This window comes from Panulirus ornatus, chromosome 11, assembly GCF_036320965.1.
Source record: "Panulirus ornatus isolate Po-2019 chromosome 11, ASM3632096v1, whole genome shotgun sequence".
In the NCBI taxonomy this organism is placed as follows: domain Eukaryota; kingdom Metazoa; phylum Arthropoda; class Malacostraca; order Decapoda; family Palinuridae; genus Panulirus; species Panulirus ornatus.
The window spans coordinates 17,160,929-17,187,590 of NC_092234.1; the positions used below are offsets into that span (position 1 = coordinate 17,160,929).

Genomic DNA, 26,662 nt, shown 5'->3' on the forward strand with positions numbered 1-26,662 from the left:
AAGGGTAAGAGAGATGTGGTAATAAAGATAATGTGGTTGAGAGAGCAGAAGAGGGTGCATTGAAATGGTTTGGCCACATGGAGAGAATGTGTGAGGAAAGATTGACAAAGAAGATATTTATGTCAGAGGTGGAGGGAACGAGGAGAAGTGGGAGACCAAATTGGAGGTGGAAGCATGGAGTGAAAAAGATTTTGAGTGGTTGGGGCCTACACGTGCAGGAGGGTATATGTGGGTGGGTTGGGTTATTCTTTCGTCTGTTTCCTTGCGCTACCTTGCTAACGCGGGAGACAGCGACAAAGTATAATAATAATTTTGATGATAATCTGCATCTTTTAGAATGTGCAGATTATATGTTAAAGGATGTTGTGAGGTGCATTTGTCTTCTATGGAAGCATGTCTAGTTTAGTTCCTCTTATAACTGTAGTGGTACATGGTAGAGATTTATTACGCATGCACTGTGTCATGATAGTGATTTCATTTTTAAGCATACCCTTTGTTAGTTTTCTTATGCTTCTTGTATGTTCTGAGTTCCATTTTGTGTTAGTGTTATTACTGATGAATTTTTGTAAGTGTGAAATTATTCATATTTCTGTTAATCATTACAGAAGAGCACAGGAAGAAGGTTGCTAGACATTATGTTCAATTAAGAGAACAGAAACAACAAACTTCAGATGATGGTGAAGCAGAGCCACCCCCTGGAACCAGTGCTGCATCAGAAGATAGCTGTATGTTGGTGTCACAAGATAAGTTTGCTCAGAATTTAACTGAAAAAGAGAGGCAAACATATGAGGATATCATGAAGAGATTAGATCAACTTGACCTAGAAGAGGCAGAGGAGTGAGTATGATCATCATTTTTTACAGGATGTAGGTGTTCAGAATAGCCCAGATTTTAAAGTGCTTGCAAGAAATTGAAGCACTGATTGTTTTTCAGTTGCATGTCATATATATTTGCCATTAAGTGATATATTTTATTACAACTTACTCTTCTTTTTCAGTGCAACTGAAAGTGAAGATGATGGTGAGGGTGATGAAGGTGCTGATAAAGTGGAAGTGCTTGAGGAAGGTGAAATGAAAAGTAATGCCCAGACAGGTGCTGAATTAAGAACTAAGAGTAGTGAAGGAGTAGTGGAGGAGAGTAGCCATATAAAACTTCTTTCTAAGAGAGCTAAACTTAAAAGGAGAGTTTCTTGGGCAGATGATTTGCGACCTTTAGTTACTGTGATCCCAGATGATGACAGTGATGATATTTATCGCATCAAATACTCCAGTGGACCACTCTCTCTTCCTCTGGAGGGAGCAGAGGGTCTTACGTATGAGGAAGGAAAATCAATAATGGACATTTCTGATGTATCTGTAGAAACTGTTCAGAGCCCTTCAGATATATACAAAGTTTTTGGTCATGGGGCCTCAGGACCTGATCCTCAGCCTCGTGGGATACTCAAAAAGTCATCATCTCTTCCATCTCAAGGTAATGAATATCATCTATTGTATCTTTCTATGTTTTTACCTGTCCCTTAGGGTGTCATAGAATAAGAGGGGTAACAGTGGGGGACTGAAAACCCCCCTCTTGTATAATAACTTTTTGAAAACTGGAACAAAGGAAGGAGCCAGGTGAGTATTCTTCTTCTGAGGTTTAGGCTTGGGTGTCTAAATGTGTGTGGTGATAACTAGGAGGATAAGAAGGAAGAGACAGGTGACATATACGATGTTATGGCTGTAAGTGAAATAGTTAAAAGGTAAAGGGTTAGGATGGTCTGGGAATGTCAATGGGCAAAGTCTGGAGTGAGGGAACAAGTGAAGGAAGGGGTAGCACTTACAAAGAAGAAAGAGCTTTGAAACTATGTTAAAGGGTGTGAGGATGCGAGTTCAAGGGTGATGGTGGTCAAAATGAAATTAGAGTATGGGAAGTAGGTGATGATTAGTGCTTCTGCACCTTGTAAAGAGAGGAGGAAAGAAGACAAGAGTGCATTTGGTGAGGAGCTGAGTGAGTGCCTTGGCAGTTAGCATTCCAAGGGATTAAATCATGTTGCTAAGAGTGGTTGATGTTGCAATTATGTGTGTAACTGAAGGACATGGGGTCCCTGATGTTATTGAAAGTGGGGAAAAGCTTTCTGATTTGTATGCTGAAAGAAAAATTATCAGGAATACATGGTTTAATAAAAGTGCAGACCATACATAAGTATGCATGTATGAGTGGGGTTAGTGGTCAGCAGGCATTATTGGACCGGTGATTGAAAAGTACAAACAACAAAGGGGCAGCAGGTGCAATGTCTGATTATTTTTCAGAAGAGGTGAGTGGTGAATTGATTGAATTTGGAAAAGTGACCTGTATGCACAAGAGATGTTGAGGGGAAGATAACACAGTAAGAGGAAATGAAATAAAGCATCAGCAGTGGAGTGTTCAAAGAAATTTGTTAAACTTAAAGTAAGTTATAAAGAAATACATGTAGGCATATTAGAAGATACTGAGACACTGCAAGAAAAAGAAGTAGTAGAATGATTCCAAAAGTGCAGACTTGCACAGTTATATTACTTTCAGGTTGGTGACAGGATATCAAGGAAATGCAGATTGAAAAACAAAACATAAAACAAATTCATTGTAGACTGCTATATCACAGCTAAAACCAACAGAGCAAAGAATTTTCTCTTTTCTGTTTCCTGTCAAGATGACTCAGTTAAAAATATCATCCCCCAACACATATCTCAGTCAGAGGGAATTATTTCCCTTTATCTTTTAGAAAATGATGATCAGGAAAACCTCAAGGACTGATGTATAAATGTCCATTTAAGAGAAATACCAACGATGGCAAAAGAGAGAATACAAACAGCATGACCATAACATGTGACAGCCTAGATGTCTCTTACAGAATAAGTAATGGCTGTAGAGATACATCATTGTCTAGCTATTATTCCCTCTCCAATTTAGTGTTATAGATATCAACTATATGGGTATGTAGAGGACAAATGCAAGAGTAATTACAGTAAATGTTAGGTTTAAAGGAATCCTTCAAGACATCCCATGCATATACAAAAGTAACTGCTTTAAGACATCCCCTGCATATACAAAAGTAATTGTAATTATGGGGGTAAACACTAATTCATTGAGAAAGAATTACATAAGATTTAAAAGAAAACTTTCAACCTTTGTACATACCCAAAGAGTAGGATATGCATAAGCAAAGACAAATGTAAACATGCATCCCTAAGAAATCTTTTGCTGCTGCGTGAAAAATCTTTGGTTGTCATGGAAGATTGCCAGATCAGCAATCTTAAGCTTCCTCTGAGGGACTGTCTTTAGGTGCTTCTTCTAGGGGACAATCTTTGGGTTTTCCTTTTAGGGAGAATGCTTTTGGTACTTGCATCTATGAGTCAAAAAATACCTGCTCCTTCCCAGAAGCAAGGTAATGGAAAATTCCAGGAAACAAAAAAATCCTGTTTAAAACCAGTGGATTGTAAGCTAAGTACTTAGAATAAAACCAGTTGGTTGTAAACTAAATATTGAGAATGGATCCTTGGATGAGGTTGCTGGAGATCCATCATGATCATCTCTTGTACAGTACTGCTCAGGGATGATCCTTAAGTAGTATAGAATGCCTTTGAATAAGGAGCTGTAAGTCTTATAAAACATTGCTTTTTAGTGGATAGTAATTTAAAGAGAAACTCTAGAGGAATACGGATTACGGAAGATCTTTAAAAATTTATGAAACTTCCCCCACAATCATTTGCCTGCAAGAATTCAGATTACAAAATGAAAGCTTTAGATTTTTATGAGTCTGACCTCAACCTAAAAAGAGATAGCTGGCATTATTGTAGAATCAGAGATCAGTCATATTGTACTTCCTTTCAGGACTTCATTACTAGCAACAGCATTAAGAACACAACTGATATCTGAAATTACTGTCTGTTTTCTATATCTTACTTCAGTTGTAGAACTTTGGTAAACTGATACTGAAGATCACCAGTTGAACTACCAAAGTCCTTTTTTCATGTTTGGTGACTCCACTCTGCACAGGCTTTTATGGGACAGGGAAAGCAATAACCAGTGTGCTGGAGGGATAATTAAAGACTTTGTATCAAACTCTGTCGTTAGTTTTTTAATGATGGAGTGGGTTTTCTGAGCTAAAGAAGTGTGGTATGTCAGAAAAGGAAAGGATGCTGCAAACTTAACATGCACCTACAGATCCAAAAATGGATACTGTAGATTAAAAGATGGATTTTTAGTGAAATCAAAGCTACTAACACCCTCACACAGCTGCTCCCAAAACACTTGCCTCTCATGATCTTTCTTCTCATGACCAGGTGTATTGGCACCAATAATCACCCATCTCTCTCCATCCACTTTCAGTTTTACCCATATCAATCTAGAGTTTACTTTTACACTCTATCACATACTCCCACAACTCCTGCTTCAGGAGTAGGGCTACTCCTTCCTTTGCTCTTGTTTGCTCTCCAACCCCTGACTTTACTCCCAAGACATTCCCAAACCACTCTTCCCCTTTACCCTTGAGCTTCGTTTCACTCAAGCCAAAACATCCAGTTTCCTTTCCTCAAACATACGACCTATCTCTCCTTTTTTCTCATCTTGGTTACATCCACACACATTTAGACACCCCAGTCTGAGCCTTCGAGGAGGATGAGCACTCCCTGTGCGACTCCTTCTTCTGTTTCCCCTTTCAGAAAGTTAAAATACAAGGAGAGGAGGGTTTCTAACCCCCCCACTCCCATCCCTTTCGTCGCCTTCTACGACATGCAGGGAATTGAATGCAAAGGCGAGTAATGTGGCAGTTGTGGGTATAATTTTTGTACATAGGGGATCCAGTGTTATAAATGGAAATGGTGAAGACCTTGTAGACTTGTGTGCTGAAAAAGGACTGGTGATTGAGAATACCTGGTTTAAAAAGAGAGATATACATAAGTATATGTATGTAAGTAGGAGAGATGGCCAGAGAGCATTATTGGATTATGTGTTAATTAGTAGGTGCATGAAAGAGAGACTTTTGGATGTTAATGTGCTAAGAGGTGCAACTAGAAGGATGTCTGATCATTATCTTGTGGAGGTGAAGGTGAAGATTTGTAGAGGTTTTCAGAAAAGAAGAGATAATGTTGGGGTGAAGAGAGTGGTGAGAGTAAATGAGCTTGGGAAGGAAACTTGTGTGAGGAAGTACCAGGAGAGACTGAGTGCAGAATGGAAAAAGGTGAGAGCAAATGATGTAAGGGGAATTGGGGAGGAGTGGGATATATTTAGGGAAGTAGTGATGGCTTGTGCAAAAGATGCCTGTTTCATGAGAAAGGTGGGAGGTGGGAAGATTAGAAAGGGTAGTGAGTGGTGGGATGATGAAGTAAGATTGTTAGTGAATGAGAAGAGAGAGGCATTTGGACGATTTGTGCAGGGAAATAGTGCAAATGACTGGGAGGTATATAAAAGAAAGAGGCAGGAGTTCAAGAGAAAGGTGCAAAAGGTGAAAATGAGGGCAAATCAGAGTTGGGGTGAGAAAGTATCGTTAAACTTTAGGGAGAATAAAAAGATGTTTTGGAAGGAGGTAAATAAAGTGCAAAAGACAAGAGAACAAATGGGAACATTGGTAAAGGGGGCTAATGGATAAGTAATAACAAGCAGTGGACAAGTGAGAAGGAGATGGAGTGAGTATTTTGAAGGTTTGTTGAATGTGTTTGATGATAGAGTGGCAGATATAGGGTGTTTTGGTCAAGGTGGTGTGCAAAGTGATATGGTCAGGGAGCATTGGTTTGGTAAACAGAGTAAAGGTAATGAAAGAAGATAAAAGCTGGCAAGGCAGCGGGCTTGGATGGTATTGCAGTGGAATTTATTTAAAAAGGGGATGACTGTTTTGTTGACTGGTTGGTGAGAATATTCAGTGTATGTATGATTCATGGTGAAGTGCCTGAAATTGGCGGAATGCATGCATAGTGCCATTGTATAAAGGCAAAGGGGATAAAGGTGAGTGTTCAAATTACAGAGGTATAAGTTAGTTGAATATTCTTGGGAAGTAATATGGGAGGGTATTGATTGAGAGGGTGAGGGCATGTACAGAGCATCAGATTGGGAAAGAACAGTGTGGTTTCAGAAGAGGTAGAGGATTTGTGGATCAGGTGTATGCTTTGAAGAATGTATGTGAGAAATACTTAGAAATATAGATGGATTTGTATGTAGCATTTATGGATCTGGAGAAGGCATATGATGGACTTGCTCTGTGGAAGGTATTAAGAGTATATGGTGTGGGAGGTAAAGTGCTAGAAGTAGTGAAAAGTTTTTATCGAGGAAGTAAGGCATGTGTAGGAGGAGAGGAAAGTCATTGGCTCCCAGTGATTGTTGGTTTGGGGCAGTGGTGCGTGATGTCTTTTGTTTAATTTGTTTATGGATGGTGTTGTTAGGGAGGTGAATACAAGAGTTTTGGAGAGAGGGACAAATATGCAGTCTGTTCTGGATGAGGGGCTTGGGAAGTGAGTCAGTTGTTGGCTGATGATACAGTGCTGGTAGCTGATTTGGGTGAGAAACTGTTGAAGCTTGTGACTGAGTTTGTAAAGTGTGTGAATGAAGAAAGCTGAGAGTAAATATGAATAAGAGCAAGGTTATTACGTTCAGTAGGGTTGAGGGACAAGTCAATTGGGAGGTAAGTTAGAATGGAGAAAAACTGGAGGAAGTAAAGTGTTTTAGATATCTGGGAGTGGATTTAGCAGTGGATAGAACCATCTAAGCAGAAGTGAGTCACAGGTTGGGGGAGGGGGCAAAGGTTCTGGGAACATTGAAAAGTGTGCGGAAGGCAATAACATTATCTCGTAGAGCAAAAATGGGTATGTTTGAAGGAATTGTGGTTCCAACAGTGTTATATGATTGCAAGGCATGGGCTATAGATAGGGTTGTGCAGAGGAGGGTGGATGTGTAAGAAATGAGATGTTTAAGGACAATATGTGGTGTGATGTGGTTTGATCAAGTAAGTAATAAAAGGGTAAGAGAGATGTGTGGTAATGAAAAGAGTATGGTTGAGAGAGCAGGAGAGGGTTATTGAAATGCTTTGGTCACGTGGAGAGAATGAGTAAGGAAAGATTGACAAAGAGAATATATGTGTCAGAGGTGGAGGGAACGAGGAGATGTGGAAGACCAAATTGGAGGTTGAAGGATGGAGTGAAAAGGATTTTGAGCAATTGGGGCCTGAACATACAGGAGGGTGAAAGGTGTGCAAGGAATAGAGTGAATTGGAACGATGTGATATACTGGGGTCAGCATGCTGTCAATGGATTGAACCACGGCATGTGAAGCATCTGGGGTAAATCATGGAAAATTTTGTGGGGCCTGGATGTGGAAAGGGAACTATGGTTTCGATGCATTACACATGACAGCTAGAGACTGAGTGTGAATGAATGTGGCCTTTGCTGTTTTTTCCTAGCCTTATCTCGCACACGTGTGGGGGAGGGGGTGCCATTTCATGTGTGGCAGGGTGGTAGCAGGAATGGATGAAGGCAGCGTGGATGAATAGGTACATGTGTATATGTGTATATGTCTGTGTATGTATATGTATGTATTCCAATGACTCCACGGAGAAAATGAAACATTATAAGTTCCCAAGTGCACTTTCGTGTAATAATCACATCATCAGGGGAGACAAAAGAGAGAAATATAAGTCAGTTGATATCCATCGAAGAGATGAAGCTAGGACGCCATTTGGTAAACATGCGATTGTCCAAGACATAGAACGAGCATTCATAAACTTATCATTTTACAAATTTTATCAACAATGAAGTTATCTAATTTGTATAGACCATCACTAATATTAAGATTATAATTCTTTTTATCCCTGGGGATAGGGGAGAAAGAATACTTCCCATGCATTCATCATGTGTCGTAGGAGGCAACTAAAGGGGACGGGAGGGGGGGGGCTGGAAACCCTCCCTTCCTTGTATTTTAACTTTCTAAAAGGGGAAACAGAAGGAGTCACACGGGGAGTGCTCATCCTCCTCGAAGGCTCAGATTGGGGTGTCTAAATGTGTGTGGATGTAACCAAGATGAGAAAAAAGGAGAGATAGGTAGTCTGTTTGAGGAAAGGAACAAGGAGGTTTTGGCTCAGAGTGAAACGAAGCTCAAGGGTAAAGGGGAAGAGTGGTTTAGGAATGTCTTGGGAGTAAAGTCAGGGGTTAGTGAGAGGACAAGAGCATGGGAAGGAGTAGCACTACTGAAACAGGAGTGGTGGGAGTTGTGATAGAGTGTAAGAAAGTAAACTCTAGATTGATGTGGGTAAAACTGAAAGTTGATGGAAAGAGATGGGTGATTATTGGTGCATATGCACCTGGGCATGACAAGAAAGATCATGAGAGGCAAGTTTTTTGGGAGCAGCTGAGAGAGTGTGATAGTAGTTTTGATGCATGAGACCATGTTATAGTGATGGGTGATTTGAATGCAAAGGTGAGTAATGTGGCAGTTGAGGGGATAATTGATGCACATGGGGTGTTCAGTGTTGTAAATGGAAATGATGAAGAGCTTGTAGATTTATGTGCTGAAATAGGACTGGTGATTGGGAATACCTGGTTTAAAAAGAGAGATATATATAAATGTACGTATATAAGTAGGAGAGATGGCCAGAGAGCGTTATTGGATTACGTGTTAATTGATAGGCATGCGAAGAGAGGCTTTTGGATGTTAATGTGGTGAGAGGTGCAACTGGAGGGATGTCTGATCATTATCTAGTGGAGGCGAAGGTGAAGATTTGTAGAGGTTTTCAGAAAAGGAGAGAATGTTGGGGTGAAGAGAGTGGTGAGAGTAAGTGAGCTTGGGAAGGAGACTTGTGTGAGGAAGTACCAGGGGAGACTAAGTATAGAATGGAAAAAGGTGAGAACAAAGGGGTAAGGGGAGTGGGGAAGGAATGGGATGTATTTATGGAAGCAGTGATGGCTTGCGCAAAAGATGCTTGTGGCATGAGAAGTGTGGGAGGTAGGCAGATTAGAAAGGGTAGTGAGTGGTGGGTGGGAGATTTATAAAAGAAAGAGGCAGGAGGTCAAGAGAAAGGTGCAAGAGGTGAAAAAGAGGGCAAATGAGAGTTGGGGTGAGAGAGTATCATTAAATTTTAGTGAGAATAAAAAGTTGTTTTGGAAGGAGGTAAATAAAGTGCGTAAGACAAGGGAACAAATGGGAACATCAGGTATGTAGATGATGTTCTTTGTGTTTGGCCAACAAATGAAAATTTACAAATATTTCTCCCCTTAACAATTTAGTGCCTTCCATCAAATTCACTGTAGAAAATGAAAATAATGGTATGTTACCATTTTTAGATTGCATGATCCATAGGCAAGGAAACAAGGGCATGATCCATAGGCAAGGAAACAAGTTTAAGTTTGGCATGTACAGAAAACCTACCGATGTATGCTCATATATCCATTATTACTCATATCAACATGACAGAATTGAATTATCATCAGTTCAATCTATGTTCCTTAGGGCAATACGTATTTGCAGTCCAGAGTTTATTGATGATGAGTTTGAGAAGATATATTCTATTGGATCTAAGTTAAAGTACCCTAGATCTTTCATTGATAAATCCCTTAAGTTAGCAAAGAAATCATTTTATAGAGTTGAGCCCAAACCTCTCATTGACACCAAGAATCTTTTAGTTCTCCCTTCTAATAATAATTTCACTTTACTTCCCATGTTGCTTAAATCCTTTAATGTAAATGTTGCCTTCAGCAACAATTATACTATAAAGAATATCTTAATCAGGAATTCACCAGAAAATTCTCTTGGATGCATCTATAAAGTGCCATGTGAAAATTGTGATAAACTTTATGTTGGGCAGACTGGTAAGGATCTTTCTGTTAGACTTAAGCAACCTAAATATAGTATAAGAATGGGACAAGAATCAAATGCCTTGTTTAATCACGTTAAAAACTATGATGATTGTGTTGACTGGAGTAATGCTATCTCAATTATTAACTCTAACTCTATTACCACGAGAAATATGATTTAATCTTTTATTATTGAATACACGAAGAATTATAATCTTAATATTAGTGATGATCTATACAAGTTAGATAACTTTATTGTTGATAAAATTTGTAAAATGATAAGTTTATGAACGCCCGTTGTATGTCTTGGACAATTGCATGTTTACTAAATGGCATCCTAGCTTCGTCTCTTCGATGTATATAAACTGACTTATATTTCCCTCTTGTGTCTCCCCTGATGATGTGATTATTACATGAAAGTGCACTTGGGAACTTATCATGTTTCATTTTCCCCGTTGACTCAGGGATATCTTGATCATGCGCACAATTGTGATCCTTTCCAGTATGTATGTATACGTGAAATGTATAGGTATGTATATGTGCATGTGTGGGCATGTATATATATATATATACATGTGTATGTGGGTGGGTTGGGCCATTCTTTTGTCTGTTTCCTTGCGCTAACGCGAGAGACAGCGACAAATTACAATAAAGAAAATATATATTTTAGTGACATGTTAAAACTTTTAACACATTGCATCAAGTGTGCATCCATGCAAGTATTTTCAATCATGTACATTGGGTCATCCATGAGTGAATTTGCTAAGGGATTAAAAGACTTACTACAAGAAATAACTTTTGCTTGATTTCCTCCATTAAAGTTTCCTGAGATCAAATTTGTTGGGAATGGATGAAAACAACCAAAAGCAACATTGTTATAACAAAATGTAAATTTGTTCAGTATTCGTTCAGTGTTCTTTCTCCCCTATCCCTTGGGATGGTGGTGAGAGAATATTTCCCTCATTCCCTGCGTGTCGTAGAAGGCGACTAAAGGGGACGGGAGCAGGAGGCTAGAAACCATCCCCTCCTTGTATTTAAACTTTCTAAAAGGGAAAACAGGAGTAAAGCGGGGAGTGCTCATCCTCCTTGAAGGCTCAGATTTGGGTGTCTAAATGTGTGTGGATGTAACCAAGATGAGTAAAAAGGAGAGATAGGTAGTATGTTTGAGTAAAGGAACCTGGATGTTTTGGCCATGAGTGAAACGAAGCTCAGGGGTAAAAGGGAAGAGTGGTTTGGGAATGTTTTGGGAGTAAAGTCAGGGGTTGGTGAGAGGGCAAGAGCAAAGAAAGGAGTAGCACTACTGCTGAAACAGGAGTTTTGGGAGTACGTGATAAAGTGTAAGAAAGTAAACTCTAGATTGATGTGGGTAAAACTGAAAGTGGATGGAGAGAGATGGGTGATTATTGGTGCCTATGCACCTGGGCATGAGAAGAAAGATCATGAGAGGCAAGTGTTTTGGGAGCAGTTGAGTGAGTGTGTTAGCAATTTTGATGCACGAGACAGGGTTATAGTGATGGGTGATTTGAATGCAAAGGTGAGGAATGTGGCAGTTGAGGGACTAATTGGTGTACATGGGGTGTTCAGTGTTGTAAATGGAAATAGTGAAGAGCTTGTAGATTTGTGTACTGAAAAAGGACTGGTGATTGGGAATACCTGGTGTAAAAAGCGAGATATACATAAGTATATGGATGTAAGTAGGAGAGATGGCCAGAGAGCGTTATTGGATTACGTATTAATTGATATGCGCGTGAAAGAGAGACTTTTGGATGTTAATGTGCTGAGATGTGCAACTGGAAGGATGTCTGATCTTTATCTTGTGGAGGCTAAGGTGAAGATTTGTAGAGGTTTTCAGAAAAGAAGAGAGAATGTTGGGGTGAAGAGAGTGGGGAGAATAAGTGAACTTGGGAAGGAGACTTGTGTGAGGAAGTACCAGGAGAGACTGAGTGCAGAATGGAAAAAGGTGAGAGCAAAGGACGTAAGGGGAGTGGGGAAAGAATGGGATGTATTTAGGGAAGTAGTGATGGTTTGCACAAAAGATGCTTGTGGCATGAGAAAGGTAGGAGGTGGGCAGATTAGAAAGGGAAGTGAGTGGTACGATGAAGAAGTAAGATTATTAGTGAAAGAGAAGAGAGAGGCATTTGGACGATTTTTGCAGGGAAATAGTGCAAATGAGTGGGAGATGTTTAAAAGAAAGAGGCAGGAGGTCAAGAGAAAGATGCAAGAGGTGAAAAAGAGGGCAAATGAGAGTTGGGGTGAGAGAGTATCATTAAATTTTAGGGAGAATAAAAAGATGTTGTGGAAGGAGGTAAATATATTGCATAAGAGAAGGGAACAAATGGGAACATCGGTGAAGGGGGCTAATGTGGAGGTAATAACAAGTAGTGGTGATGTGAGAATGAGATGGAGTGAGTATTTAGAGGGTTTGTTGAATGTTTTAGGTGATAGAGTGGCAGATATAGGGTGTTTTGGTCGAGGTTGTGTGCAAGTGAGAGGGTGAGGGAGAATGATTTGGTAAACAGATAAGAGGTAGTGAAAGCTTCGCAGAAGATAAAAGCTGGCAAGGCAGTGGGTTTGGATGGTATTGCAGTGGAATTTATTAAAAATGGGGGTGACTGTATTGTTGACTGGTTAGTGTGGATATTCAGTGTATTTATGGCTCTTGGAGAAGTGCCTGAGGATTGGCAGAATGCATGCTTAGTACCATTATACAAAGGCAAAGGAGATAAAGGTGAGTGTTCAAATTACAGAGGTATAAGTTTGTTGAGTATTCCTGGTAAATTATATGGGAGGGTATTGATTAAGAGGGTGAAGGCATGTGCAGAACATCAGATTGGGGAAGAGCAGTGTGGTTTCAGAAGTGTTAGAGGATGTGTGGATCAGGTGTTTGCTTTGAAGAATGTATGTGAGAAATACTTTGAAAAACAATGGATTTGTATGTAGCATTTATGGATCTGGAGAAGGTATATGATAGAGTTGATAGAGATGCTCTGTGGAAGGTATTAAGAGTATATCGTGTAGGAGCCAAGTTGCTGGAAGTAATGAAAAGCTTTTATCGAGGGTGTAAGGCATATGTACGATTAGGAAGAGAGGAAAGTGATTGGTTCTCAGTGAATGTCGGTTTGATGTCTCCATGGTTGTATAGTTTGTTTACGGATGGGGTTGATAGGGAGGTGAATGCAAGAGTTTTGGAGAGAGGGGCAAGTATGCAGTCTGTTGTGGATGAGAGAGCTTGGGAAATGAATCAGTTGTTGTTCGCTGATGATACAGTGCTGGTGGCTGATTCCTGTAAGAAACTGCAGAAGCTGGTGTCTGAGTTTGGTAAAGTGTGTGAAAGAAGAAAGCTGAGAGTAAATGTGAATAAGAGCAAGGTTATTAAGTAAGGTACAGTAGGGTTGAGGAACAAGTCAACGGGGAGGTAAGTTTAAATGGAGAAAAACTGGAGGAAGTGAAGTGTTTTAGATATCTGTGAGTGGATTTGGCAGCGGATGGAACCATGGAAGCAGAAGTGAGTCACAGGGTGGGGGAGGGGGCAAAAGTTCTGGGAGTGTTGAAGAATGTGTGGAAGTCAAGAACATTATCTCGGAAAGCAAAAATGGGTATGTTTGAAGGAATAGTGGTTCCAGCAATGTTATATGGTTGCGAGGCGTGGGCTATAGATAGGGTTGTGCGAAGGAGGGTGGATGTGTTGGAAATGAGATGTTTGAGGACAATTGTGGTGTGAGGTGGTTTGATTGAGTAAGTAATGCAAGGGTAAGAGAGATGTGTGGTAATAAAAAGAGTGTGGTTGAGAGAGCAGAAGAGGGTGTTTTGAAATGGTTTGGTCACATGGAGAGAATGAGTAAGGAAAGATTGACAAAGAGGATATATGTGTCAGAGGTGGAGGGAATGAGGAGAAGTGGGAGACCAAATTGGAGATGTAAGGATGGAGTGAAAAAGATTTTGAGCGATTGGGGCCTGAACATGCAGGAGGGTGACAGGCGTGCAAGGAATAGAGTGAATTGGAACGATGTGGTATACCGGGGTCGACGTGCTATCATTGGATTGAACCAGGGCATGTGAAGCATTTGGGGTAAACCATGGAAAGTTTAGTGGGGCCTGGATTTGGAAAGCTAGCTGTGGTTTTGGTGCATTATACATGACAGCTAGAGACAGTGTGAACAAATGTGGCCTTTGTTGTCTTTTCCTAGTGCTACCTTGCTCGCGTGCGGGGAGAAGGGTTTTTCATTTTATCTGTGGCAGGGTGGCGACAGGAATGGAGGATGGCAGCAAGTATGAATTATGTACATGTGTATATATGTATATGTCTGTGTATGTATATAAATGTATATGTTAAAATGTATAGGTATGTGTGCGTGTGTGGACGTGTGTGTGTATATATATGTAGGTGAATGTAGGTTTGCGGCAGGGGTGTGTGATGTCTCCATGGTTGTTTGATTTGTTTATGGATGGGGTTGTTAGGGAGGTGAATGCAAGAGTTATGGAAAGAGGGGCAAGTATGAAGTCTGTTGGGGATGAGAGAGCTTGGGAAGTGAGTCAGTTGTTGTTCGCTGATGATACAGCGCTGGTGGCTGATTCATGTGAGAGACTGCAGAAGCTGGTGACTGAGTTTGGTAAAGTGTGTGAAAGAAGAAAGTTAAGAGTAAATGTGAATAAGAGCCAGGTTATTAGGTACAGTAGGGTTGAGGGTCAAGTCAATTGGGAGGTAAGTTTGAATGGAGAAAAACTGGAGGAAGTAAAGTGTTTTAGATATCTGGGAGTGGATCTGGCAGCGGATGGAACCATGGAAGCGGAAGTGGATCATAGGGTGGGGAAGGGGGCAAAAATTCAGGGAGCCCTGAAGAATGTGTGGAAGTCGAGAACATTATCTCGGAAAGCAAAAATGGGTATGTTTGAAGGAATAGTGGTTCCAACAATGTTGTATGGTTGCGAGGCGTGGGCTATGGATAGAGTTGTGCGCAGGAGGATGGATGTGGTGGAAATGAGATGTTTGAGGACAGTGTGTGGTGTGAGGTGGTTTGATCGAGTAAGTAGCGTAAGGGTAAGAGAGATGTGTGGAAATAAAAAGAGCGTGGTTGAGAGAGCAGAAGAGGGTGTTTTGAAATGGTATGGGCACATGGAGAGAATGAGTTAGGAAAGATTGACCAAGAGGATATATGTGTCGGAGGTGGAGGGAAGGAGGAGAAGTGGGAGACCAAATTGGAGGTGGAAAGATGGAGTGAAAAAGATTTTGTGTGATCGGGGCCTGAACATGCAGGAGGGTGAAAGGAGTGCAAGGAATAGAGTGAACTGGATCGATGTGGTATACCGGGGTTGACGTGCTGTCAGTGGATTGAATCAGGGCATGTGAAGCGTCTGGGGTAAACCATGGAAAGCTGTGTAGGTATGTATGTTTGCGTGTGTGGACGTATGTATATACATGTGTATGGGGGTGGGTTGGGCCATTCCTTTCGTCTGTTTCCTTGTGCTACCTCGCAAACGCGGGAGACAGCGACAAAGCAAAAAAATATATATATATATATATATATATATATATATATATATATATATATTTTTTTTTTTTTTTTTTTTTTATACTTTGTCGCTGTCTCCTGCGTTTGCGAGGTAGCGCAAGGAAACAGACGAAAGAAATGGCCCAACCCACCCCCATACACATGTATATACATACATCCACACATGCAAATATACATACCTACACAGCTTTCCATGGTTTACCCCAGACGCTTCACATGCCCTGATTCAATCCACTGACAGCACGTCAACTCCGGTATACCACATCGCTCCAATTCACTCTATTCCTTGCCCTCCTTTCACCCTCCTGCATGTTCAGGCCCCGATCACACAAAATCTTTTTCACTCCATCTTTCCACCTCCAATTTGGTCTCCCTCTTCTCCTTGCTCCCTCCACCTCCGACACATATATCCTCTTGGTCAATCTTTCCTCACTCATCCTCTCCATGTGCCCAAACCACTTCAAAACACCCTCTTCTGCTCTCTCAACCACGCTCTTTTTATTTCCACACATCTCTCTTACCCTTACGTTACTCACTCGATCAAACCACCTCACACCACACATTGTCCTCAAACATCTCATTTCCAGCACATCCGTCCTCCTGCGCACAACTCTATCCATAGCCCACGCCTCGCAACCATACAACATTGTTGGAACCACTATTCCTTGAAACATACCCATTTTTGCTTTCCGAGATAATGTTCTCGACTTCCACACATTCTTCAAGGCCCCCAGAATTTTCGCCCCCTCCCCCACCCTATGATCCACTTCCGCTTCCATGGTTCCATCCGCTGCCAGATCCACTCCCAGATATCTAAAACACTTCACTTCCTCCAGTTTTGCTCCATTCAAACTCACCTCCCAATTGACTTGACCCTCAACCCTACTGTACCTAATAACCTTGCTCTTATTCACATTTACTCTTAACTTTCTTCTTCCACACACTTTACCAAACTCAGTCACCAGCTTCTGCAGTTTCTCACATGAATCAGCCACCAGCGCTGTATCATCAGCGAACAACAACTGACTCACTTCCCAAGCTCTCTCATCCCCAACAGACTTCATACTTGCCCCTCTTTCCAAAACTCTTGCATTTACCTCCCTAACAACCCCATCCATAAACAAATTAAACAACCATGGAGACATCACACACCCCTGCCGCAAACCTACATTCACTGAGAACCAATCACTTTCCTCTCTTCCTACACGTACACATGCCTTACATCCTCGATAAAAACTTTTCACTGCTTCTAACAACTTTCCTCCCACATCATATATTCTTAATACCTTCCACAGAGCATCTCTATCAACTCTATCATATGCCTTCTCCAGATCCATAAATGCTACATACAAATCCATTTGCTTTTCTAAGTATTTCTCACATACATTCTTCAAAGCAAACACCTGATCCACACATCCTCTACCACTTCTGAAACCACACTGCTCTTCCCCAATCTGATGCTCTGTACATGCCTTCACCCTCTCAATCAATACCCTCCCATATAATTTACCAGGAATACTCAACAAACTTATACCTCTGTAATTTGAGCACTCACTCTTATCCCCTTTGCCTTTGTACAATGGCACTATGCACGCATTCCGCCAATCCTCAGGCACCTCACCATGAGTCACACATACATTAAATAACCTTACCAACCAGTCAACAATACAGTCACCCCCTTTTTTAATAAATTCCACTGCAATACCATCCAAACCTGCTGCCTTGCCGGCTTTCATCTTCCGCAAAGCTTTCACTACCTCTTCTCTGTTTACCAAATCATTTTCCCTAACCCTCTCACTTTGCACACCACCTCGACCAAGACACCCTATATCTGCCACTCTATCATCAAACACATTCAACAAACCTTCAAAATACTCACTCCATCTCCTTCTCACATCACCACTACTTGTTATCACCTCCCCATTTGCGCCCTTCACTGAAGTTCCCATTTGCTCCCTTGTCTTACGCACTTTATTTACCTCCTTCCAGAACATCTTTTTATTCTCCCTAAAATTTAATGATACTCTCTCACCCCAACTCTCATTTGCCCTTTTTTTCACCTCTTGCACCTTTCTCTTGACCTCCTGTCTCTTTCTTTTATACATCTCCCACTCAATTGCATTTTTTCCCTGCAAAAATCATCCAAATGCCTCTCTCTTCTCTTTCACTAATACTCTTACTTCTTCATCCCACCACTCACTACCCTTTCTAATCAACCCACCTCCCACTCTTCTCATGCCACAAGCATCTTTTGCGCAATCCATCACTGATTCCCTAAATACATCCCATTCCTCCCCCACTCCCCTTGCTTCCATTGTTCCCACCTTTTTCCATTCTGTACTCAGTCTCTCCTGGTACTTCCTCACACAGGTCTCCTTCTCAAGCTCACTTACTCTCACCACCCTCTTCACCCCACCGTTCACTCTTCTTTTCTGAAAACCCATACAAATCTTCACCTTAGCCTCCACAAGATAATGATCAGACATCCCTCCAGTTGCACCTCTCAGCACATTAACATCCAAAAGTCTCTCTTTCGCACGCCTGTCAATTAACACGTAATCCAATAACGCTCTCTGGCCATCTCTCCTACTTACATAAGTATACTTATGTATATCTCGCTTTTTAAACCAGGTATTCCCAATCATCAGTCCTTTTTCAGCACATAAATCTACAAGCTCTTCACCATTTCCATTTACAACACTGAACACCCCATGTATACCAATTATTCCCTCAACTGCCACATTACTCACCTTTGCATTCAAATCACCCATCACTATAACCCGGTCTCGTGCATCAAAACCACTAACACACTCATTCAGCTGCTCCCAAAACACTTGCCTCTCTTGATCTTTCTTCTCATGCCCAGGTGCATATGCACCAATAATCACCCACCTCTCTCCATCAACTTTCAGTTTTACCCATATTAATCGAGAATTTACTTTCTTACACTCTATCACATACTCCCACAACTCCTGTTTCAGGAGTATTGCTACTCCTTCCCTTGCTCTTGTCCTTTCACTAACCCCTGACTTTACTCCCCAGACATTCCCAAACCACTCTTCCCCTTTACCTTTGAGCTTCGTTTCACTCAGAGCCAAAACATCCAGGTTCCTTTCCTCAAACATACTACCTATCTCTCCTTTTTTCACATCTTGGTTTCATCCACACACATTTAGGCACCCCACTCTGAGCCTTCGAGGAGGATGAGCACTCCCCGCGTGACTCCTTCTTCTGTTTCCCATTTTAGAAAGTTAATACAAGGAGGGGAGGATTTCTGGCCCCCCGCTCCCGTCCCCTCTAGTCGCTTTCTACGACACGCGAGGAATACGTGGGAAGTATTCTTTCACCCCTATCCCCAGGGATAATATACATATATATATACATATACACATACACACACATACACATACATACGCACATATACACACACACACACATACATATATATACATATGAAAGATGTAAGAAACAATTTAGTAAACTGAAACTTCTAGCTTGAAATGAATGAAAAAATGAATGTCACATAATGGTTCAACCTCTGGCTATGGAAAAAAGGAAATGTATAATTTATGTACACAAACGTCAATAGCAGTTCTCAGCAAAGTTACCACTGTATCAATAAGCTTCAATGTCTAAGCTACATTTTTCTCCAATTTCACTATTTTCCTTCACATTTTCAATTGTGTGTGAAGGTTCTACTTCAAGAGTGATTGTTTTTCCAGTAAGGGTCTTCACATCTTGGTTACATCCACACACATTTAGGCACCCCACTCTGAGCCTTCGAGGTGGATGCTTTACTTGTGGTGCTGACTTCCCTGACGACAGGATGATGAGGAAAGTAGAATGTGGGGTATGGGCTGTTCATCTCACCAGCGAATGTTGCCGAAAGAGGCTAGTATATATATATATATATATATATATATATATATATATATATATATATATATATATATATATATATATATTTTTTTTTTTTTTTTTTTTTTTTTTTTTTTTTTTTTTACTTTGTCGCTGTCTCCCGCGTTTGCGAGGTAGCGCAAGGAAACAGACGAAAGAAATGGCCCAACCCCCCCCATACACATGTACATACACACGTCCACACACGCAAATATACATACCTACACAGCCTTCCATGGTTTACCCCAGACGCTTCACATGCCTTGATTCAATCCACTGACAGCACGTCAACCCCTGTATACCACATCGCTCCAATTCACTCTATTCCTTGCCCTCCTTTCACCCTCCTGCATGTTCAGGCCCCGATCACACAAAATCCTTTTCACTCCATCTTTCCACCTCCAATTTGGTCTCCCTCTTCTCCTCGTTCCCTCCACCTCCGACACATATATCCTCTTGGTCAATCTTTCCTCACTCATTCTCTCCATGTGCCCAAACCATTTCAAAACACCCTCTTCTGCTCTCTCAACCACGCTCTTTTTATTTCCACACATCTCTCTTACCCTTACGTTGCTTACTCGATCAAACCACCTCACACCACACATTGTCCTCAAACATCTCATTTCCAGCACATCCATCCTCCTGCGCACAACTCTATCCATAGCCCACGCCTCGCAACCATACAACATTGTTGGAACTACTATTCCTTCAAACATACCCATTTTTGCTTTCCGGGATAATGTTCTCGACTTCCACACATTTTTCAAGGCTCCCAAAATTTTCGCCCCCTCCCCCACCCTATGATCCACTTCCGCTTCCATGGTTCCATCCGCTGACAGATCCACTCCCAGATATCTAAAACACTTCACTTCCTCCAGCCTCTCACCATTCAAACTCACCTCCCAATTGACTTGACCCTCAACCCTACTGTACCTAATAACCTTGCTCTTATTGACATTTACTCTTAACTTTCTTCTTCCACACACTTTACCAAACTCCGTCACCAGCTTCTGCAGTTTCTCACATGAATCCGCCACCAGCGCTGTATCATCAGCGAACAACAACTGACTCACTTCCCAAGCTCTCTCATCCCCAACAGACTTCATACTTGCCCCTCTTTCCAAAACTCTTGCATTTACCTCCCTAACAACCCCATCCATAAACAAATTAAACAACCATGGAGACATCACACACCCCTGCCGCAAACCTACATTCACTGAGAACCAATCACTTTCCTCTCTTCCTACACGTACACATGCCTTACATCCTCGATAAAAACTTTTCACTGCTTCTAACAACTTGCCTCCCACACCATATATTCTTAATACCTTCCACAGAGCATCTCTATCAACTCTATCATATGCCTTCTCCAGATCCATAAATGCTACATACAAATCCATTTGCTTTTCTAAGTATTTCTCACATACATTCTTCAAAGCAAACACCTGATCCACACATCCTCTACCACTTCTGAAACCACACTGCTCTTCCCCAATCTGATGCTCTGTACATGCCTTCACCCTCTCAATCAATACCCTCCCATATAATTTACCAGGAATACTCAACAAACTTATACCTCTGTAATTTGAGCACTCACTCTTATCCCCTTTGCCTTTGTACAACGGCACTATGCAAGCATTCCGCCAATCCTCAGGCACCTCACCATGAGTCATACATACATTAAATAACCTTACCAACCAGTCAACAATACAGTCACCCCCTTTTTTTATATATATATATATATATATATATTATCCCTGGGGATAGGGGAGAGAGAATACTTCCCACGTATTCTCTGCGTGTCGTAGAAGGCGACTAAAAGGGGAGGGAGCGAGGGCTGGAAATCCTCCCCTCTCGTTTTTTTTTTTAATTTTCCAAAAGAGGGAACAGAGAATGAGGCCAGGGGAGGATATTCCCTCAGAGGCCCAGTCCTCTGTTCTTAACGCTACCTTGCTAACGTGGGATATGGCGAATAGTATGAAAGAAAGAAATATATATATATATATATATATATATATATATACATATACGTGTGTATGTTGGTGGGTTGGGCCATTCTTTTGTCTGTTTCCTTGCATTACCTTGCTAATGTGGGAGACATTGACAAAGTTTAATAGATAAATGAATAAGAATTCGTTCAGCATAATGATATTCATATGAAGCAAATAGAACAAAGAAATTTATTGATGGATCAAAATTTGATGAAGGCTCAGGCTTTGCTATAGTTATTGTAGAAGAATTTCATATGCTGAAACTATGTAGAGGATCCTCCATATTTGCTGCAGAACTGTATGGAATTTAAGCTGCCCTTAGATTAATTAGTTGAGCAGTCTCCCAAAAAGAAGTTTACAATTTACTCCAATTCCCAGAGTGCATTCCAAACCATAATTGTCTTTGCTCCAGTGCATTCCATGGTTCAGAGCATAAAAGTTTAGAATTTAACAGGTTTCCTGGACTTCCTTGCGTCAATGGTAATGAAGTGACAGGTGCTGAGGTTAAAGCAGCTACATGTAGGTGTTTATATATGTGAATTTTGCCTCATGATGATTTTAAGAGTTCAATATAGAATAAGGAATTACATTAGTTGTAGATGGCAAACACGATGGGACTTGGAAGCCCAAAAGAATAACAAACTACAGAGGATGAGGAAAGGTGTTGAATAAGGATTGGTCGTACTGTAACCCAGGCCATTTGATAGAAGGGTGGCCTGTTAGTTGAGATATTACCATGAAACTGTACTACAGGATGTCAGAAATATAGGCATTTCAGTCAAACTTGAATTACATGGCAATAATAGAAGGAACTAAAGTATTGAATGAATTGTAGACAATCATGCCTGTGTGAAATTGGCATTTTTTTTTTAAGGAAGCCAAAATATAGGATTATGCAAAAAGAGCTTTAAAGTTCTAAGATATATTTTAAAGGAAGCCAAAACATGTATATTTATGTAAACAGTTTTAAGTTTTCAGATATTTTTTATGCTCATATGTGCTGAATAACCATTACATTACATTATAAGTTCATCAAAAGTGATTAATTAATTAATGGCAGGAAGGGAGGAAAGTGATTGGTTGGAAGTGAATGTCGGTTTGTGGCAGGGGTGCATGATGTCTCCGTAGTTGTTTATTTGTTTATGGATGGGGTGGTTAGGGAAGTGAATGCAAGAGTTTTTGAGAGAGGAGCAATTATGCAGTCTGATTTAGATGTAAGGGCTTGGGAAGTGAGTCATTTGTTGTTCTCTGATGATATAGTGCTGGTGGCTGATTTGGGTGAGAAACTGCATAAGTTGGTGGCTGAGTTTGGTAAAGTGTGTGAAAGAAGAAAGCTGAGAGTAGATGTGAATAAGAGCAAAGTTATTTGGTTCCATAGGGTTGAGGGGCAAGTCAGTTAGAGGTAAGCTGGAATGGAGAAAAACTGGAGGAAGTGAAGTGTTTTAGGTATCTGGGAGTGGACTTAGCAGCAGATGGAACCATGGAAGCAGAAGCAAGTCACAGGGTCGGGAGGGGGCGAAGGTTCTGGGAGAGTTGAAAAATGTGAAGAAGTCGAAAATGTTATCTCGGAAAGCAAAAATGGGTATGTTTGAAGGAATAGTGGTTCCAACAATGTTATAGGGTTGTGAGGCATGGGCTATAGATAGGTTTGTGTGGAGGACGGTGGATGTGTTGGAAATTAAATGTTTGAGGAGAATATTTGGTGTGAGGTAGTTTGATCGAGTAACTAATGAAAGAGTAAGAGGGATGTGTGGTAATAAAAGGAGTGTGGTTGAGAGAGCAGGAAAGGGTGTGCTGAAATAGTTTGGACACATGGAGAGCATTGGTAAGGAAAGATTGACAAATAGGATATATGTGTAGAGGTGAAGAGAAGAAGGAAAAGTGGGAGACCAAATTGGAGGCGGAAGGATGGAATGAAAAAGAATGTGAGTGATCAGGGCTTGAACATACAGGAAGATGAGAGGCATGCAAGGAATAGAGGGAATTGGAACGATGTGGTATACCAGGGTCAACGTGCTGTCAGTGGGTTTAACCAAGGCATGTGAAGGGTCTGGGATAAACCATGGAAAGGTCTGTGGGGTCTGGATGTGGAAAGGGAGCTGTGCTTTCAGTGCATTACACATGTCAGCTAGAGACTGTGAGTGTGAACAAATGAGGCCTTTTTGTCTTTTCCTGGTACTTGCTGGATGGGTGGCGACGGGAATGGATGTAGGCAGGAAGTATGAATATGTACATGTTTTTTTTTTTATTATACTTTGTCGCTGTCTCCTGCGTTTGCGAGGTAGCGCAAGGAAACAGACGAAAGAAATGGCCCACCCCCCCCCCATACACATGCATATACATACGTCCACACACGCAAATATACATACCTACACAGCTTTCCATGGTTTACCCCAGACGCTTCACATGCCTTGATTCAATCCACTGACAGCACGTCAACCCCGGTATACCACATCGCTCCAATTCACTCTATTCCTTGCCCTCCTTTCACCCTCCTGCATGTTCAGGCCCCGATCACACAAAATCTTTTTCACTCCATCTTTCCACCTCCAATTTGGTCTCCCTCTTCTCCTCGTTCCCTCCACCTCCGACACATATATCCTCTTGGTCAATCTTTCCCCACTCATCCTCTCCATGTGCCCAAACCACTTCAAAACACCCTCTTCTGCTCTCTCAACCACGCTCTTTTTATTTCCACACATCTCTCTTACCCTTACGTTACTCACTCGATCAAACCACCTCACACCACACATTGTCCTCAAACATCTCATTTCCAGCACATCCATCCTCCTGCGCACAACTCTATCCATAGCCCACGCCTCGCAACCATACAACATTGTTGGAACCACTATTCCTTCAAACATACCCATTTTTGCTTTCCGAGATAATGTTCTCAACTTCCACACATTCTTCAAGGCCCCCAGAATTTTCGCCCCCTCCCCCACCCTATGATCCACTTCCGCTTCCATGGTTCCATCCGCTGCCAGATCCACTCCCAGATATCTAAAACACTTCACTTCCTCCAGTTTTTCTCCATTCAAACTCACCTCCCAATTGACTTGACCCTCAACCCTACTGTACCTAATAACCTTGCTCTTATTCACATTTACTCTTAACTTTCTTCTTCCACACACTTTACCAAACTCAGTCACCAGCTTCTGCAGTTTCTCACATGAATCAGCCACCAGCGCTGTATCATCAGCGAACAACAACTGACTCACTTCCCAAGCTCTCATCCCCAACAGACTTCATACTTGCCCCTCTTTCCAAAACTCTTGCATTTACCTCCCTAACAACCCATCCATAAACAAATTAAACAACCATGGAGACATCACACACCCCTGCCGCAAACCTACATATGTACATGTGTATATATGTATATGTTCATATATACGTTGAAATGTATATGTGCGTGTATGAGCATTTATATAAATATATATATGTGTATGTGGGGGTTGGGCCATTCTTTGTCTGTTTCCTTGTGCTACCTCGCTGATGCGGGAAACAGTGATTAAATATTATAGATGATAATAATGATAATGATAAAAATTTAAGATGATTTGAATTAGAATGATTGACAGGCACCATGTTGATTTCAGTGAATGTAAAGAGAGTGCTTTCCATGTCTTTGTACAGTTCACTTTAATGTCTGGAGCCATTTTGATATGCAGAATAATATGACATTTATGATATACATTTTTTTATTTCTTTCATATTCACAGATGATGGCTCAGCTGTGCAAGATGGTTGGTGTTATCTCCCACAGCCTCTTGACATTGAGGTAGAATCCCCAGAGGAGCTTCCCCCTCCTCCCCCTTCACCCCCTCCCAAGAGGACACAGTCTCTCAAGCCCGTATGTTTTACCTGTGGTATACATATATATGTAGAATTAAGCATCTCATTCTTGATTACTAACAGATAGATTAAAGATTGATAGATATTTGATCATTACACCTAAGCCAGTCTTACTTTTGATTTACCAGTTGTTTAAGATGTATGTTTGTCATTTTCTGCTTTAGTGTGTTGATTCTGCTTTAGCATGTTTATCAAGTGCAGAAAAAGGTTTCAAAGTGTAATCAAGTGGAAGTTATCAGCAGGGCTAAACAGATACTTCAGGTGACAATAGATATTGGTGAGTGTACTGAAGAAAATCTGCAAGAACCTGTTACTGACTGTGGATGCATGTAGAGGTAGTTAGGATACATGCAGTTTGCGATGTTCTTAACTGTTTTGGACGACATGGTGTAGTTGATTTGTTTTTACATGGCAGTAACACATAGTGGGAACTACATAATTCCCATATAATTATTATGGAATGTAAGTGTGCATGCAGTAATGTAATGTGAATCCTGTTCATAATGTGGCATCTTTTTAAAATCATCAATATGAAGTTTGGGATGTGTGGAGATTGCTCCCAGAATTCAGAACTGTTTTGATCAAGGTTAAGTTACACATGGCTTAGCTCATACAGTTTGTTGGTGTTAATGCATTTGATTGTACATGAATGCAATCAGGCAAATTACTGTGTTCTTCAAAAACGTTTTAGTTTTGTTAAGAAATTAAAGAAGTAACTTTGAATGGATTAATTTCTTGAAGGTGAACAGTGCCACCTTAGTCCATTTTTCTTCCAACTTGAATGTAACAGAAAAACAGCCTTTGAGTCTTCCTTGGAAACATTACAATTGCTCCATTACCTCTTCTATTTCAGCTGATACTTTCCCACTTTATTATGACATTAATGAAGTTTTAATCATGAAAACGTGAAGATAAGAGGTAGGAGCCACAGTAGCAAAAGTCAGATGCCTCCTCTACATATTGAGGGTGTCAGTAATATTAATAAACTTTAAGGGGATGAAAAGTGAGTTCAGTGAGACCTCCAGTATTTTTCTTTACTCCCAGCATTCTCAAGATTTGTAAAGAAAGGTAATGATATTTCAACCTTATCGTTGGTTTTAATCCTGTATGAATTTTCAGACACCTTGTAATTTTTCTGATTTTTGTTTGCCATAAATGGGACAGTGTAGGCTGTTAAACTGATTTTGTACTGAATGCCTGATACAAAACTGAAATAAGTGGCTATATCTTTCTCTTAAGTTATGTACCACAATACATTTAGTCAATTAGAATAGCCTTCATCTGTACCAGAAAGAAAGAAGATTAGAAAATCCTAACCTTGATTTTTCTAGAGAATTTCTCATGCTCACAGGATAGGCCTCAGAAGAGAGATGATTTTCTTGTTTATTTAAAGGTAAGGCAGAAAGTAAAAGGTATTTGTAACTAGGCTGTTTAACCCTTTTTGCATGGCAACAGGTACATTGCACACCTTCCCCAGTGTAGCTTTATTGCTCAAAAATATCATAGTCCAAATTTTGGCAGATTAACAATAAATAAAGATATAAAGCCTCATAGTAAAGTATTAAGATTGGCTATACTTTGTGTTGGCAGGCACAAGGCTCATCTTAGGCAGTGACAT

At 40.8% G+C, this 26,662-nt stretch overlaps 1 protein-coding gene across 1 annotated transcript in view; it reads left to right on the forward strand.

Annotated features, from left to right (window-relative positions):
• LOC139751127 (uncharacterized) overlaps positions 1–26,662 on the forward strand; it is a 102,112-nt gene that overhangs the window by 40,179 nt on the left and 35,271 nt on the right. Inside the window, exons 5-7 of the mRNA XM_071666226.1 lie at positions 571–837; positions 998–1,470; positions 24,912–25,042. Of these exons, the coding sequence (XP_071522327.1) occupies positions 571–837; positions 998–1,470; positions 24,912–25,042 (871 nt within the window). The remainder of the gene's footprint in view (positions 1–570; positions 838–997; positions 1,471–24,911; positions 25,043–26,662) is intronic.